This window comes from Prionailurus bengalensis, chromosome F2 (assembly GCF_016509475.1).
Source record: "Prionailurus bengalensis isolate Pbe53 chromosome F2, Fcat_Pben_1.1_paternal_pri, whole genome shotgun sequence".
NCBI classification, from domain to species: Eukaryota; Metazoa; Chordata; class Mammalia; order Carnivora; family Felidae; genus Prionailurus; species Prionailurus bengalensis.
This window is the reverse complement of record NC_057353.1, coordinates 37,118,810-37,135,211: the sequence shown is the minus strand read 5'-3', so window position 1 is coordinate 37,135,211 and position 16,402 is coordinate 37,118,810. Positions and strand designations below refer to the sequence as shown.

General features: G+C 34.4%; 1 protein-coding gene across 1 annotated transcript in view; it reads right to left on the bottom strand.

Annotated features, from left to right (window-relative positions):
- The window catches only part of RIPK2 (receptor interacting serine/threonine kinase 2), a 29,232-nt gene that overhangs the window by 2,853 nt on the left and 9,977 nt on the right, over nucleotides 1-16,402 (bottom strand). The window contains exons 4-9 of the mRNA XM_043601325.1: nucleotides 11,448-11,605; nucleotides 10,700-10,749; nucleotides 9,225-9,386; nucleotides 4,782-4,867; nucleotides 1,311-1,400; nucleotides 354-447 (exon numbers count right to left, since the gene is read on the bottom strand). Of these exons, the coding sequence (XP_043457260.1) occupies nucleotides 354-447; nucleotides 1,311-1,400; nucleotides 4,782-4,867; nucleotides 9,225-9,386; nucleotides 10,700-10,749; nucleotides 11,448-11,605 (640 nt within the window). The remainder of the gene's footprint in view (nucleotides 1-353; nucleotides 448-1,310; nucleotides 1,401-4,781; nucleotides 4,868-9,224; nucleotides 9,387-10,699; nucleotides 10,750-11,447; nucleotides 11,606-16,402) is intronic.

Sequence of the window (16,402 nt, the reverse complement as noted above, 5' to 3'; positions counted from 1 at the left end):
TGTTGTGAAATACTTTGTAAAAACTGTTACTTTTCCAGTGTATTACCATAGCTCTACATCCATATCACTTTCTATCTCTTTACTATGGTTATTTAGAAATATTACTCTTCGCTTAGAAGATATGTTTTTTAGAGTCTAACACAATGCCTTCAATATTTTAATGTATTTGTAGAACATCCCAGTACTATTTTCAAATCTTTAGATTCTGACACTTAAAAAAAAAAACGAGTCACGACTGCAAATGAAAGACATGTTCCATATAAACCATGACTGCTTACCAATGATACGATCTTAAAAAAAAAAAAAAAAAAAAGGAAACCTTGCCAGCAATACTGATTGAAAAGTTTACATACTAGGTAAAAAATCACTGTCTTGAGACGCTGACAGGGACTTTGAGGCTCCAGTAGAACCACTAGTTTTATGGAGCTGAGAGGATCCACACGATTCCTAAAGTAAACAGAGGATAAATGATTTAGATTAATAGAAAATCATTTTAAAAGTTATACGGTTTTAATTTCTAAATAGTTGTTGCTTTTGGTTTACTATAAAAAAACAAAACTATTACAATTTATACCTCACAAAATTAAAGAAACGCATATATAAAATAATAAGCTTTATATATTCTTAGGAGAAATTATTAACTTGAAATATGAATGCATGCTACTGAAGAAATCTTTCCTTTTAGATGGTCATGCAAATGGCATTTTCCTTCCAGTAATCACTGTAGGAGGTAAGGATAAGGGTGTACATTGGATAGTTTACATTTGGATAAATACAATGGTAAAACTATAATCAATGATTTGTCTATATACCACACAGGAATACTGCTCATTGTATAAAACAATGACAGGACAAAAGTTAACGGCAAACAGAAAAGCAAGGACGATGTATGATTCAATGAGATGAACATGGCATGAGAATTAGGAGCACTGGATTTCAAACTGGAGATTGCCATGGGCTACCTAATAAATCCTAAAATCTCCCTAGCTTTAGCTTCCCACATATTAAGGAAGGAATTAAGACTAATGACTTGTTTTTTAATTAAAAATTTTTTTAAATGTTTATTTTTGAGAGAGAGAGATAGAGTGTGAGCATGGGAGGGGCAGAGGGAAAGGGAGATCCAGAATGTGAAGCAGGCTCAGGCTCTGAGCTGTCAGCACAGAGCCCAACGCAGGGCTCAAACCCATGAACCGTGAGGTCATGACCTGAGCCAAAGTCAGAGGCTTAACCGACTGAGCCACCCAGGCACCCCAAGACTTAATGATTTTTCATATTCTTCTCACATTTTGAGTTTATCGACATAATTTTACCTCTTGTGGCTCATGAGTTACAGGTATGTTCAGAGAGGACGCCATTTCCTTCTTGTCGCATAAGTGAATAGTGCTCAAAGTACTCTGTAACTGGAATGAATGCATACATGTACTTTAGTTGGAAGTGATTAGGAAGCTTTATGAATAAAATACAATCTACTTAACATAATTTATGTTTATACAAAACAAAAGGAAAGTAAAGTTACATCATTTGAGGATATATGATCTAAATGTAGACACAGTGTAGTATAGGAGTAATAACTTTATAGAGAAACAAACTTTGAATCCTGCCTCATATTAATTGGTTACCTTGAGCACATTTATCTTTAAAGATTGACTAATACCTACATGCAGGATCGTTTTAGAGATTAAGTGAGGGAATGAATATAAAGTGTCTGATACAAACTAGGTACTTAATAAATTTCAATTTATGTATGTGTATGTATCTATCCATAATTCTTAAGCATTTACTATATTTTAAGCACTGTGCTTGTAAGTACAGTATTATTTTACAGATAAGAAACTGAGGGCTGGAGTAAGTAAAGGATGCAGAGGGTACTAATGGAATGATGGGGGCTACGTAGCCAATCAGGTCTGGTTTAGAATCTCAGGATACCTAACCATTGGATTTTAGGTGTGAGACTTAATTTCAGTTTACTTATCTGCAAACTGGAGATAAGAATACCTACTTTTCAGGAATACTGTAAGGAGGATTATAAACAAAAAAGCCCTAAGATTACTTAGTTAGCCTTCAATAAATGCTACTAGCTATTAAGCAGATGAGTTACATACATGCTATACCTCTCTATTAAACTCATTTAGTGATTTATTCCCATCTCTATAAAGCAATCTTGGATTAACTGCCATCACTAGTGAGTGATTTAAAAAACAAACGTATCACTATGCTTTTTTTTTTCTCCAAACCAACATAATGCCAACTGCTCCCAGCCCTCCATTATTCATACTTACTATGGTCCTCTCCATTACCGGGTAAGGAATTTTAGAATAAAAGCAACTATTCATCTGTATATATAATCTACCTACCATAGCACTTTGCACAAAGTAGTCCAATGAACATTTATTTGTTAAATACATTTTTATGTGAACTTTTAGAGTTATTCTTTGGGTCTGTCTCTGTTATACAAGGCTTTTCTGTGATTTTAAATTTACTGAAACATTTTTGATAATGCAATATCCTTGAATTAGTAACATTATTTTTCATAACTAATCAGTTATGATAATTCAAGTTATTTATGAACTAGTAAATCAATCCCTAGAAGGAAATGAAATGGAATATTAAGGAGAAACTCCTTTTGGTTCAGTTGTTATTATTTAATTTATAAGAAAGGCTATCTGTGAAAACATAAATTACGGGACCTGGTTCAAAGAAATGAAAAAAATGTAGGGACCTCAAACGAGTCACCTTAACTGGTGGTCTTTGTTTTCAGAAGTTTCTTGATGAAAAATCTTATTAAATTTGTATTCTATTGTTGGCCCTGCCATTAACTAGCTGCGTAGGGTATTATGTAACTTTCCTATACCTCAGTTACCTCATCCATCAAATCGAAATGATATTCTTTCCCTACTAATTTCACAGAATTGATACAGAATTTCTTTTTAAAAAAATTTTTAGTGAAAACAATATAGCTATTTAAAAATGCCAAAGAAAGTAATGCTTTTTTAGTAATTTAGCAATGCTATCATCAAAGGGTATTCAGGTATTTGAAAATATGTACTTTAAACTATTTTATTTAAAAAAACAAAATTTCTTCTAAAATTTAAGGTTTATTTAATTTTTAAAAATTTATTTGTTTAGAGAAAGACAGAGACAGTGTGAGTGGGGGCGGGGCAGAGAGAGAGAGAGAGAGAGAGAGAGAGAGAGAGAGAGAATGAATGAATATGAATATATCCCAAGCAGGCTCCATGCTACCATGCAGAGCTGGATGTAGGGCTCAAACTCACAGAGATCCAGACCTGACCTGAAACCAAGAGTTGGACACTTAACTGACTGAGCCACACCCCAAAATTAACCATTTTGAATATAGGTCATAGTATTTAAGTAGTTTGGGGACAAGAAAAAAAAAACTGATATGGTTCTCTTCCACTTTACAACCAAGAGAACCAATTCCTCTATTCACCTTTGCTTGGCAGAAGAAGAAAAAGCTGGAAGGAGACAAAGAGAACTGAAAAGATAAAGCAAAAATAAGTATTACAGAAGTCTGTAGCTACTGAGAAGTGGAGACACTGGAATGTGCTAAAAAAGATTGTACCTACTGAGAAGTAGGAAGGTCAGTGAAAAGCTATCAAAAGAATTAAAACACAGTTCTTTAGTGCCTTAAAAAGAGGCACTGATACTGCTATCTTCAATTTTCAGTTTGGCTAAAGGTAGTCGTTTTCTTCACACATTTCCCTTTTAAACCAAGGTTATGTCAAAGATACAGCAAATTGGAAGAAGCAATCAAGGTCATGTAGTGATACATAAATTGTAGACTATGCTTGTTCACAACTTAAGACTTTGGTTAATAGCTGATTATTTTTATTATTATATCTCAAATGCAATTTAATGAAACTCAGCACTTGCTGAGCTCAACTATGCTTACTTTGTCCCTAAAGTACTGTATGGTTACTTTTTAATACATTTTGATAAATTTTAAAAAATGTTTATTTATTTTTGAGAGAGAGAGAGAGAGAGGGAGACAGAGAATCTCAAGCAGGCTCCACGCATTAGCACAGAGCCCAATGTGGGGCTCGAACCCATGAGCCATGAGATCATGACCTGAGATGAAATCAAGAGTTGGATACTCAACCAACTGAGCCACCCAGGCATCCCTCAAATCTATAATATTAAGAAAACGTTTCAGTAATAGGGCCCTTCAATTGTTCTGATCTACAAAAGCCAGAATGAGTCAATAAGACAATTGTTCTAAGTAATTCTTAGCAACAGTTACTTTGATTTATGTAACATGGAGTGATTGAGTGGGAAAACAAACCAAAATAAAGCAATAAAAAATACACATTTTAGTCTCAATTAATACAATTCTATAGCTTAACTTTTTATAAATCTAAAAAAAGCCCAAGAACATTGAATAAAAAGAAGTGAAAGAACCCAGATTTCTTTACTCTATATATATTACAACATTAAGGAAGAAATATAGGTTAAAAAAACTCTAGTGACTTAGGGCATTCATTGTACATAACTGGTATTCATTACACATTTTAAATTTACATTTGATATATGGGAGTTCTAGAAATGTCTCTGAAATCTAGAATTGGCCATTTGAATGAAATGGAAAAGCTCTTTGGTGACAGAGAAAACAGTATTCATAGTCTCTGGTAAACTCTATCGCCCTAATACTGTAGCCTGTATTTGTGAAAAGTAGATACATAAAAATGGAATTTAACTAAGCTGAAAATCTCCATGAATTATATATGATTAAAGTTCAATTTCCATTATTTCATTTAGCAATTTACCTTTGTTTTCTTTAGTTGAATAACAGCTTCAAGAAAAGTTATCTCTTCAAATGTCCTCAGAACTGGTTCAAGTTCTATTAAACATTCTACATGAGAAAAAAAAAACTATTTGAGTTCAGATCTAATCATTAAATTGAAAAATATAAATGCTAATATTTACCTGATAAGGCCCTAGGTCAATTTTTCCCCAAACTGATGACACTCAACTCTGTTAAGAGCCTTTACATATGCATATAGATAGAAATATAGATCACAAAATACACGAGAGTCTAAAAATAAACCTTTATAGTTACGGTCAATTGCTTTTTGACCAAGTTGCTGAAGCAATTCAATGGGAAAAGGATCATCTTTTCAACAAGTGGTGCTAGGACAGCTGGCTTTCACATGAAAAAAGATAAATAATTTAGACTCTTACCTCATGCCATACATAGAATTAACTTGAACCGTATTGTGCACTTAAATGTAAATACAGGAGAAAATCTTCATGACCTTTGGTTAGGTAAATAATTTTTAGATATGACATTAAAAACAGGGTCCATAAAGAATTGTAAATGCACTTCAAAAAAACTGAAAACTTTTGCACTTCAAAAAGCTGCTATTAAGAAAAATGAAAAGACAAGCCCCAGACTGGGAGAATATTTTTTGCATATCATGGATCTGGCTAAGACTTATACCTAGAATATATAAAGAGCTCTGACAATAATGAGGCAAATAAACCAATTCAAAAATGGGAATATAACATGATGCAACCATTTGGGAAAACATTTGGGAGTTTCTGAAAAATGAAAGATAAATTTACCATGCAACTCAGCAACTCAACTCATAGGTACCAATATAAGAGAAATGAAAACATGTTCACACAAAGACTTGCATATGAGCAGCCACAGCAGCATTATTCATAATAGCCAAGAAATAGAAACAATCATAATCACTACCACTACAACAACAACAACAACAACAACAACAACAACAACATATAAACTTGTTGCCAAAGGGAGAGGCCAGGGCTCTGGATATAAAACCGAGCATCACTAACGGATGGTATATAAAGCTTTGGTGTGGACTGGATCACCTAGGGGGAGAGTATAGATAGTAAATAGGTAGTAAAGGATCCACGTTAGAGCTCTGAAGCATTCCAACAGTTAGAAATTGAGTAGAGGAAGTGAAAGAGACTGAGAAAGAGAGGATGCTGAGAGTGTAGCTTCTTCTGTCTTGAAGCCACCAGAAAGAAAGTTTCAAGGAGGGAATGTCTAATCTGGTGAGAAGCCAAGTAAGATAAGCAGGATTTTCTAACATTACCATCCTTGGTAACTCCAACAGTGTAGCTTTCGTGGAGATATGAAAACAGAAGACCGATGTAAGTTTGTCAAAAACTGAATTAGACGGAAAGAAGCAGGGAAAACAAGTACGGGTAATTCCTACAAGGTGTTTAGATTTCAATGGGGGCAGAAAAATGAGGTGACACTGAAAGATGATATGGGGTTAAGATTTTTTTCCTATATAAAGATAGGAGATAATAATGGAATATATCTATATGACAGCTGAATGACCCACTAGATAGGCTGAGATGGACAGTCAAGAACAGAGACAGAATATAAGCACGAGAAGCTGAAGAGGGCTTGGGAATTGTATCCAGAGCACAAGTGATACGTTTACATTTGTGTTAAGTATATATATGGACACTTTTTTCCACTGGAAAAGAGACAAGGCAGGAAAGATGGATACAAGTACAACGAAGTTTGAAGTTTGTGGATACGGTAGTGGAACTGTGAGGTAGTACTCTCTTATGGTTTCTATTTCTTAGTGCAGTGTGAGAACAGGTGATCTGTTAAAGGGAAGATGGAGCATGGGACGAAGGAGGTTTAAGAAGGGATGCTATGGGGCACCTGGTTAGCTCAGTTGGTTGAGCGTCCCACTCTTGATTTCAGCTGAGGTCGTGATCCCAGGGTCGTGGGATGGAACCCTGCATAGGGCTCCATGCTGACTGTGGAACCTGTTTAAGATTCTCTCTCCCTTGCCCCTCTCTCCACTTGCACTCTCTCTCTCTCTCTAAAATTAAAAAAAAAATTTAAAAGAAGGGAGGCTAAGGTATTAACCCTGTTTTCTTTTCCTAAGCTCAGAATCTACCAAGAAAAGCCACAAAAAAAATGATAAATGATGATTAAAGTATCACCTTTATGACCAATAAAGATTAATAGGGAAATTACCTTTAGATCTGTAGCCAAAGGGCTTGGAAAGAATTCACAGCTTTACTCAGCCAGAGTCTACATCTACTTCCACATGGGGGAGCAGAAAATGTACGTATCCTTTAGATAGGCTGACTTCTAAAAGAAGGAAAAAAACTGAGAAGGGACCAGGTAAGCATGCTCAGTTTTTCTCCAAAATTAACAAATAAGATAAAGTCTGAGGAAGACTGCTGAGGGACACATAGAAGTTAGAAAATATTTTCCCTATACTTTGCTTTTTTGGGGATTGAAATGGAATTTCATCTTCACTTTGGAAACATAAAAAAATGGGATTGTGTGTCTCCAACAGTAATACAATATAATCACTGATTAAGACAGCAAATCTCAAACTTTTAGGTCTCAGGACTCTTTAAAATTATTGAGTATCCCGGTTTTTGTATATGTGGGTCATATGTATTGATACTTACTATATTAGAAATTATAACTGAGAACATTTTAAAACATCGGAGTGCATGAGAACACATTCCATTAATTGCTGGAGCAGTGAAACCATCATACCTGATTTAGCCTCTGAAAAAATCCACCGTGTATTCATGAGAGAATGAGAATAAACAGGGAAATTAATATATTACTATTTCTTATTCTGAAAACAGTTTTGATTTTGTGAATCCTTGTGAAAGTCTCAGGAACCAACCACCCCAGGGGTCCTTGTACCACACCTTAAAAACAGTTGATCTCTGAGAATGGAATACTAGAGATGTATTTGAGAAGCATAATAGAATTGCTAAGTAGTGTTTAGTGTGTAGTTTTGGCCACTAATTTAAAGAGAAACCAATAACTTCCACTTCTGGAGCAATAGAGTAGGATTTACCGTCCTGCCCTAAAATGACCAAAAAAAAAAAAAAAAAAAAACCCCAAACAAAATACACGAAACAGTGGTTTTCAATACACTAGATACTGGGCAACAAAGGACAGAGATCTCTGAGGTGGGAAACAAATAAGGTGAGCCTAGGACTGCCCAGGCTTGCTGCCTAGAGAGAGTTTCCAGCTGCAGCTTATAGGGAAAGTAAGGTGGGAACTCACTTCTCAACTGAGTGGAAAGTTAATTGAGGAGAGGGGGCTGAGAGTCTGGGTAGACCAAGGTAGATAGAGTTCAGAGGACAGTACCAGAGAGGGGAGAGGTAACACAGAGAGACAGCTCTGTGATCTGCAGAGGGCTCCTTTAAGTACTGATCAATGCAGGGTAGAGAAATCATTAAGCCAAAAGTCAAAGTCTTCAAAGAACAATAAAGAAAAACCAGGAAGTCTATAGAAAAGTAAGTATTGCCTAAAGGTATGATCTTCATAGGAGCTAGAAGTTTTAGAGAATGGAAAAGAAATGAGTATTTGGAAGTGGCACTGGGGACAAGGGAGATATAGACCCTCCCAGATAGCTCTGGGAAATATATGTGAATCCATTACAAGCAACTTTTGATTTTTTAAATATAGTAATGATAAGCAGTGAACACAAATTGTGAGTAAAAAATATATTTCATTGCTTTTATAGTTAAAAGATGTTTAACTATAATTAAATATATTTTAATTATATGTTTAAAATGTTTTAATTAAATATATTTCATTGCTTTTATAGTTAAAAGCCTAGTCTGTGGCTTATTTTTCACTTTATCTTAATCACATCTCTTGAAGTGCAAAAATTTTCAGTGTTTTCCAAGTCCAATTATCCTTTTTTTCATGTACCTTGTTTTTGATGTCATATAGAGAGTTCTTTGCTCACCATAAGGTCATAAAAATTTTCTATGTTTACATTTAGATGATGATCCATTCTACCTCTGAAATAAATCTTAATTCTATCTATCTAATTTTTCTATCTAGGATTACCACCTTAATTAGTAAACTCTTGACAGTCTCTTAGCTGGTCTCTTTGCATCCACTCCTGCCCTTCTTCAGTCAATTTTCCACACAGCAACAAGAGTGCTCTCTTCAAAACTTAAATCAGATCATGTCATTTCCATACAACACACATATTAATGCTATTCTATTGTACTTGGAGTAGATTTATAACCTTTTGGTGGTAGCCCAACAGCTTCTCCTTATCTCTCTAATCTCATCTCATAAAATAAAAACAGCACCTGAATTAAAAAAAAAAAAAACCTTTAAGTTTGCCATCTAACTTGTGTAATTTTCAAGGAATATTTTATTCATAGTATAGTCACTATTTTTCTAATTCCAAATGTCCAAATTAAAACTGTACACTCACTTAGGAAAGATGGTCTTTCATCTGGATTTTGTGCCCATCCACTTTCTATTAGAGAGATCATGAGTGCTCGATGAGGTATATCCAATGGTAAATTTTCTTCATTAGTGTCAGGTCGATGTCCTTGTGACACACTATACATGATCTGCAAAGGATTGGTGACTTCTGTCAAAACAAATATATTTCATTTATTAGAAATATATTATGATCTAATAGATTACTTAAATATGAGGGAAACTTAAACTGTTGGGAATAATGCATTATCCCCCCACCCTGCTTTCTGTTAAAGAAATATATATGTACAAATATATATTCCAGTCATTGAGATTTGTCTGCCTCCTGTGGTGGAGTTTATAGCTTCACTTCACCTCATTAATTTTAAGCTTGGTCATGTATCTGATTTGGCCAATGGAATGTGAATACAGCAGAGCACAAGTAGAACTGAGTAGAACCTAGTATAGCCAAGGATGACCACTCACATCATATGTGAATGAGAAATATACGTTTATTTAGTAAGCTACTGAGATTCTGAGGTTGTTACACATCAAACTGACCCTTACGAACAGAATGGAAGAATCAGAATAAAGAAATGGACAATATTATCAGAAAACTTTGAAATTATTCTTTAATGATTGCTGGTTATTACAGAAGAAGCATGAATTAAATTTTCAAATAAAGAATTTTAGAACTGGACTGAATCAAAAATAAATATTCAAAAATTTCATTTTGCAAATGAAAAAAAAAAGAGGACTCGAGATTTAGTGGCGTGATCACAGAGCTAATTACTATCAGAATAAGAATTATAATCTACCTTTTTCTGACCCTTAATCCAGTATAGTTTCCAATATACAGTGGATTCAGAATTGATAAACTATTATGTTTTTATAGTATGTTTCCACAAAATGAATGGTAGGCAGATTCAAAATAAGATGGGCTTTATTTAGATAGTTCTGAATGTGGCCTAGCAACATGATGTCATCCAGAACAAGGAAGTGAGGGGAACCTGGGTAGCTCAGTCAGTTAAGCATCTGACTTTGGCTCAGGTCATGATCTTGCAGTTTGTGAGTTCAAGCCCCATGTTAGGCTCTGGGCTGACAGCTCAAAGCCTGGAGCCTGCTTCGAGTTCTGTGTCTCCTTCTCTCTGCCCCTTCCCCACTCACACCTTGTCTCCCTGTCTCTCTCTCTCTCAAAAACAAACATTTAAAAAAAAAATTTTTTTTTTAAAGATTTAAAAAAAGTACAGGGGCGCCTGGGTGGCTCAGTCAGTTAAGCGGCCGATTCGGCTCAGGTCATGATCTCGCGGTCCGGGAGTTCGAGCCCCACGTCGGGCTCTGTGCTGACAGCTCGGAGCCTGGAGCCTGTTTCAGATTCTGTGTCTCCCTCTCTCTTACCCTCCCCCATTCATGCTCTGTCTCTCTCTCTGTCTCAAAAATAAATAAACGTTAAAAAAAAATTAAAAAATAAAAAAGTACACGTACCTTCAAAAGGCTGTTTTCTGGATAAGACTTCCCATGTGATAACTGCATAGCTGTTTAAGATAAAAATATACATACAGTACATTATAAACTATGCATAATAAACTAAAATAGCACTGATTTTAAAAGCTGACTACAGAGAGATCATTTTTGAAAGGGACAAGGTAGTGAAGTACTGTATAAAGAACTACCAATACAACCAAGACCATGAATATTTATATACAAGTTTGTTTTGAAAGGGAATTAATCCAATTTGAAAAATTAGCAAATTACTATAATAAAAATTTGAAGTTATAGGAAAGGATAATTTGTTGTGGATGATTCTTTAAAGACCTCTAATTACATGATTCTATTATTCACACAAAATAAACAGCAATAAAAAAGATGGTTTTATGTAGCCCTACTCTATTGACTTTTTTTGGTCTAAATACTATCTCCTTTTGCAGTGTTAAGTGTTGACCACACTGTTTCCTTCCCTCCTCCATCAATGTCAGATATGATTAAAAAAAAAAACCTTTGAGTACTATATTATAAATTCACAGGACAAAAAATGTGCCTTAAATTTTTTTCAAGGATGTAAAAGTAGCTTAAAGCAAGGAATCTTTTATTTGAAAATTATTAATCACTGTGGTCTCTATTTTTGCCACACTTATGAGAAGAGTAAAAATCACATTTTAAAATGTAGCTTTGAAATTCTGATTAATGTTATTTTTATACAAAGTTAACTCTGAGCAAAAGTAACAAATTATACCTATATATATCATGCTTGACACTGGCCCTTGATTTTTGTCCAGGTTCATAGTTCTCAGGTGGCATATAGATAATTGTCCCTCCTTCTGGTGAAGATTTACTACTTCGTGATTGTGAGAGGGACATCATACGCCATTTTGATAAACCAAAATCTGCAATCTGTAAGGGAAAAGAGTAAATAACTGAATTTAAAATTTTTTTCTTTAAAAAAACAAGAATTGACTCTTTGTCTATATTCACTGTATTGAGATATGAGACTAGAGGAAATGTTCTATATTAATATTTTCTTTCTAAATATTCTATCAGTTTCTTTATTAATTTTAGAGTGCTGAGCCCAATAACTCTAGAAGCAATAGATACTGACTTGAAGTTCAGCATAGTATCACAGATTTTAAAATGGAGAATGAGTTTTGAAAAATTAAGCAGGAATATTTTGTGCCTTAAATTCTGAATGAGCATATACACCAAACACTACTTTTTAAGACAAGTAGTTTTATAGCATGTGCTTTCAAAATTCACCCACACCCCAAAGAACTGCTAAACTACTGGTATCTAATATGATTGCCACTGGGTATTGTTTGCAACTCAGATTTATATGTTCTTATTTATAATGCCCTAAAAATAGTAAGCTTCAATTGTGAAGTAAAATTTCAATATAGTATAGGTCATGATTATATGATTTATGCTTACTGCTAAAAGAGTCACATCTGTTGGCAAGAGTCTATTTAGCATATAAAGAATATTTATGTCCATGACAAGGACTGCTTGAAGAATTATGGGTGACATTCTGTGCTTTTGATATATCCTTTAAAGTTCTGCTTCACTTGTAAATTTTATGCAGATATTCTACAACACCTTATAACTCTCTACTTAAAAGGTTCCTTATTTTTTTTAAAAAATGGAAGACAAAAGGGGCACCTAGGTGGCTCAGTAGGTCGAGCATCCGACTTCAGCTCAGGTCATGATCTCAGCTTGTGAGTTCGGGACCCATGTCGGGATCTGTGCTGACAGCTCAGAGCCTGAAGCCTGCTTCGGATTCTGTGTCTCCCTTTCTCTGCCCCTTCCCCGCTCATGCTCTGTCTCTGTCTCTCAAAGATGAATAAACGTTAAAAAAAATTTTTTTTAAATGGAAGACAAAATAACAGAAATAGTATTTTATGGACAAAAGGGTATAGGACTCTAAAAACATTTAATTTGAATTACTTAGACCTTCACACTGCATAATTTAGGATCAACAGAGGGAAATGAGCTCTATCCAGCACATCATTTGTGTTTCAATTACTTAACTCTTCCATTTTTACTAGTTTTAATAGAAGAAACAATTTGTTCAGTGTTTAGATAGATTCATTATTAAAAAAAAAATTATGGCTCCACTCTAAAAAGGGAGGGGGTACACTATATGAATTTTTCCATACATTATTAAAATAAAAGGGTAAGTCTAAGGAAAAAAAAAGTAGAAAAGACCCAGAGAAAATACGGTGCCAATACATGAAGAGCTACGCTGGATTGATTGTGAAAGGCAATATACCATGTGGCTAAGAACACGGGTTCTGGAGCTTAGGTTATTTAGATTTAGATTCCAATACTACCACTTAATTAACTATGTGTGAACTCGAGCAAGTTTTTAAATTTCTCTGCCTCAGATGACCCATCTGGCACACATGTGCAGTGGGGACAACACTATATCACAGGTTTGAGAAAATTAAATGCCTTATTCTAAGCAAAGCCCTCAGAACAATATCTGGCACACAATAAGTGATGATCCGTATGTGTTAATATTATTGTTTTGTATATGGGTTGCTCTTATTCAATACAATCTGCTCTTCCCACCTACTTTCTAAGAGCAAAAATAGCACTCCAGATACACATTTGCTAGAGTAATAAGCATTACTATAAGTAGAGTTTATTTTTGTGCAAGTGAAAAATTCTAAAAAAAAAATCTGAGATGTTGTCTCACCTTATACCTGAACCATAATTTGCAAACTCCTGGGATAAATGTTGGTTTGAACACAGCGTTAGAGAAAATGTATTCCTGAGCTTGCCTCCTTATGTGCTTTTTCACCTAAGATCTTCATCTTCCTCTTTTCAAACCTGACCTAAAAACCTAAATCAGAATTCTCTCTCTGAGCTAATTTAGTTTGGTTTTCACATGGAGCTATACTTCTCCCCTTTCTCTATTACAAACAATACCATTACAAAAGGCATGATGCAATAAATCTGGATCTTCAACAGGAAAAAAGTGAACAATGTGAGGGAAGGAATGATTTCTTGAAGGTCTTTAATCAATCATTCAGCCATGAAGACAGAGAATAAGAACTTTCCCATACTATGCAAGATTTTAACATGCATTTCAAAGCTAAAGGCTTTCTTTTTAAATAAGATTATTTTAAAAATTAGAGGAAATTAAAACACACTACTATAAAAATCATCCACAATCCTACCACCCTACTAGAATAGCTACTTTCATTTACATATACTATCCATATCTATAAAACTATAAAATCAGCAGCAGCAAAATGTTTTGAAGATTAATCCTGAAGTATTCTGTTTTCTACATAAGACTGACAGAATAGCAGAGAAAGCAAGTATGGTACATATAAATATTTTCATTTCAAAGAAGCCTATCACTGGTTCATTTGTATATACAATACACTAATGAGCACCTGACAGATAACCAAACTTAATGCATTCTTTTTAAAGTAGAAAAGTCTCAGTTGATCTAAATCAGTAGTAAATATTTTTCTTTCAGCTATTATGCTTCTGGCTAGCATTCCAGTGAAAAAACTTACTTCAGAAAATGGTAGCAAGGTGTAAACATCCATTTAATTTTATTGAGTATTTTTAAAGATACGTACTTCATTTAAATGCCTTTCCAAGATGATAGGTAGGTTAAATAACTTACTTTTTTATGAGTCAGTGATGAACTTTGAATTTTTTTTTATTTGAGAGGGAGAGTGAGAGAGAGAGAGAGAGAGAAAGAGAGTGAGAGAGAGAGCATGAGAGCGAGCCAGCAGGGGAGAGGGGTGGAGAGGGGCAGAGAGAGGGAGGGAGTGAGGGAAAGAGACAGAATATCAAGCAGGCTCCATTCTCAGCACAAAGCTTGATGTGGGACTTGATCCCACCATCCTGGGATTGTGACCTGAGCCAAAACCAAGGGTCGGATGCTCAACCAACTGACACACCCAGGCACCCCCGAACTGTGACTTTTAAGGGACATTTATAAAGTAAAAAATAGAGACATACAGGATACATGTAAAAGAATGCTACTAATTTATAAGAATAGTATTAGAAAGGTCACAGCTCTCTGTACTAAAATTAATAAAAATTACAAAACTAAACAAAGTCAAACTATTTTAAATTCTATTCATTTCAAAGAAAGACCAAGAAAGGATACCGTATTGATCAGTGAAAAGAAGAAAGTAAGAATCATTACCTAGTACTTTGCTTCTATTTTCTCTATTTAGTTTCCAGACTGAGATGAAGAAACTCAAGTTCAAGGATGTTGAAAAGGTCAAGAAGGGCAAATCTCAGATTATTATATATATATTTCAGGTTATTGAGAATAGCAAAACTTTGGTTTGCAAGCATAATTCATTCTGGAAACATGCTTATAACCCAAAGCACTTGTATATCAAAGCAAATTTCAAGAACCATTGGCTAAGCTGTGATCATGCGACGTACAATGTAATGTATTAATCATATTGCAAGACACTGTTCATTTATCAAGTTAAAATTTATTAGAAATGTTAGCTCATCTTGTGGAACACTCGCAGGACAAGTTACTCACAAACCAAGGTTTTACGGTACTTGCAAATACCTCCATGGTGCTATTAGTGCTCTTTGTGGGACAGAATGGATAGTATATGAGAAAACTAAATGTCATTCTGACTTTTAAAAAGGAAAGAAATACTCAGCAATCAAAAAGAATGAAATCTTGCCATTTGCAATGCCGTGGATGGAACTGGAAGGTATTATGCTAAGTGAAATTAGTAAGAGAAAGACAAAAATCATAGGACTTCACTCATATGAGGACTTTAAGAGACAAAACAGATGAACACAAGGGAGGGGAAACAAAAATAATATAAAAACAGGGAAGGGGACAAAACAGAAGAGACTCATAAATATGGAGAACAAAGTGAGGGTTGTTGGAGGGGTTGTGGGATGCGGGATGGGTTAAATGGGTAAGGGGCATTAAGGAATCTACTCCTGAAATCATTGTTTCACTATATGCTAACTAATTTGGACATAAATTTTAAAAAATAAAAAATAAAATTAAAAAAAATAAAAAAATAAAAAGGAAAGAAAATGTTGATTTTGCAAATCTACATAGTGGTAGAGACTGTGCTTACTCCTTGTTTAAAAATTTTAGAAAATTTAATAAAAGGGGTATGTTATGAGTAATTAATGGAAGAGCCAGCAAGAAGTCATGAAAAACAAATTATATTGACTGGTGGTCAATTTCAAATCTAATCTGATATATCCCAAGTACTTGGCACAATGCTTGCCATACTACTGTTGCTCCATAAATATTTACTGAATAAAACAGTGACCAATTTCATTTCCTTTTTTGATAGTAGTACGACTGTCAAAGCATAAATGTTAAAATAGTTGTATTTTACAAAACACTTTGTTATTCAAAGTAACATGTTTGACTATTAAGTTATCAGGCCTATCTGGTATACAGAGCAGATCTAGAATTCAGTCGTTTGTTTATTCAACAAATACGTAGTTAATACTTCAATATGGCATGTACTGAGCAGGTGGCAGTTAATAAAATAGACTAAATTTCAGTCTTACTGGAGTTTCTATTCTAATTGGGGGAGACAGTCAATAAATACATTAACAAAAATATTATGACAGGTGGTGAAAATAATATGAAGGAGCATAAATCAAGGTACAAACACATAGAGAAATTGGGTGAGTTGTCAGGGAAAGCCACTGTGAAGAAGGTGAGGG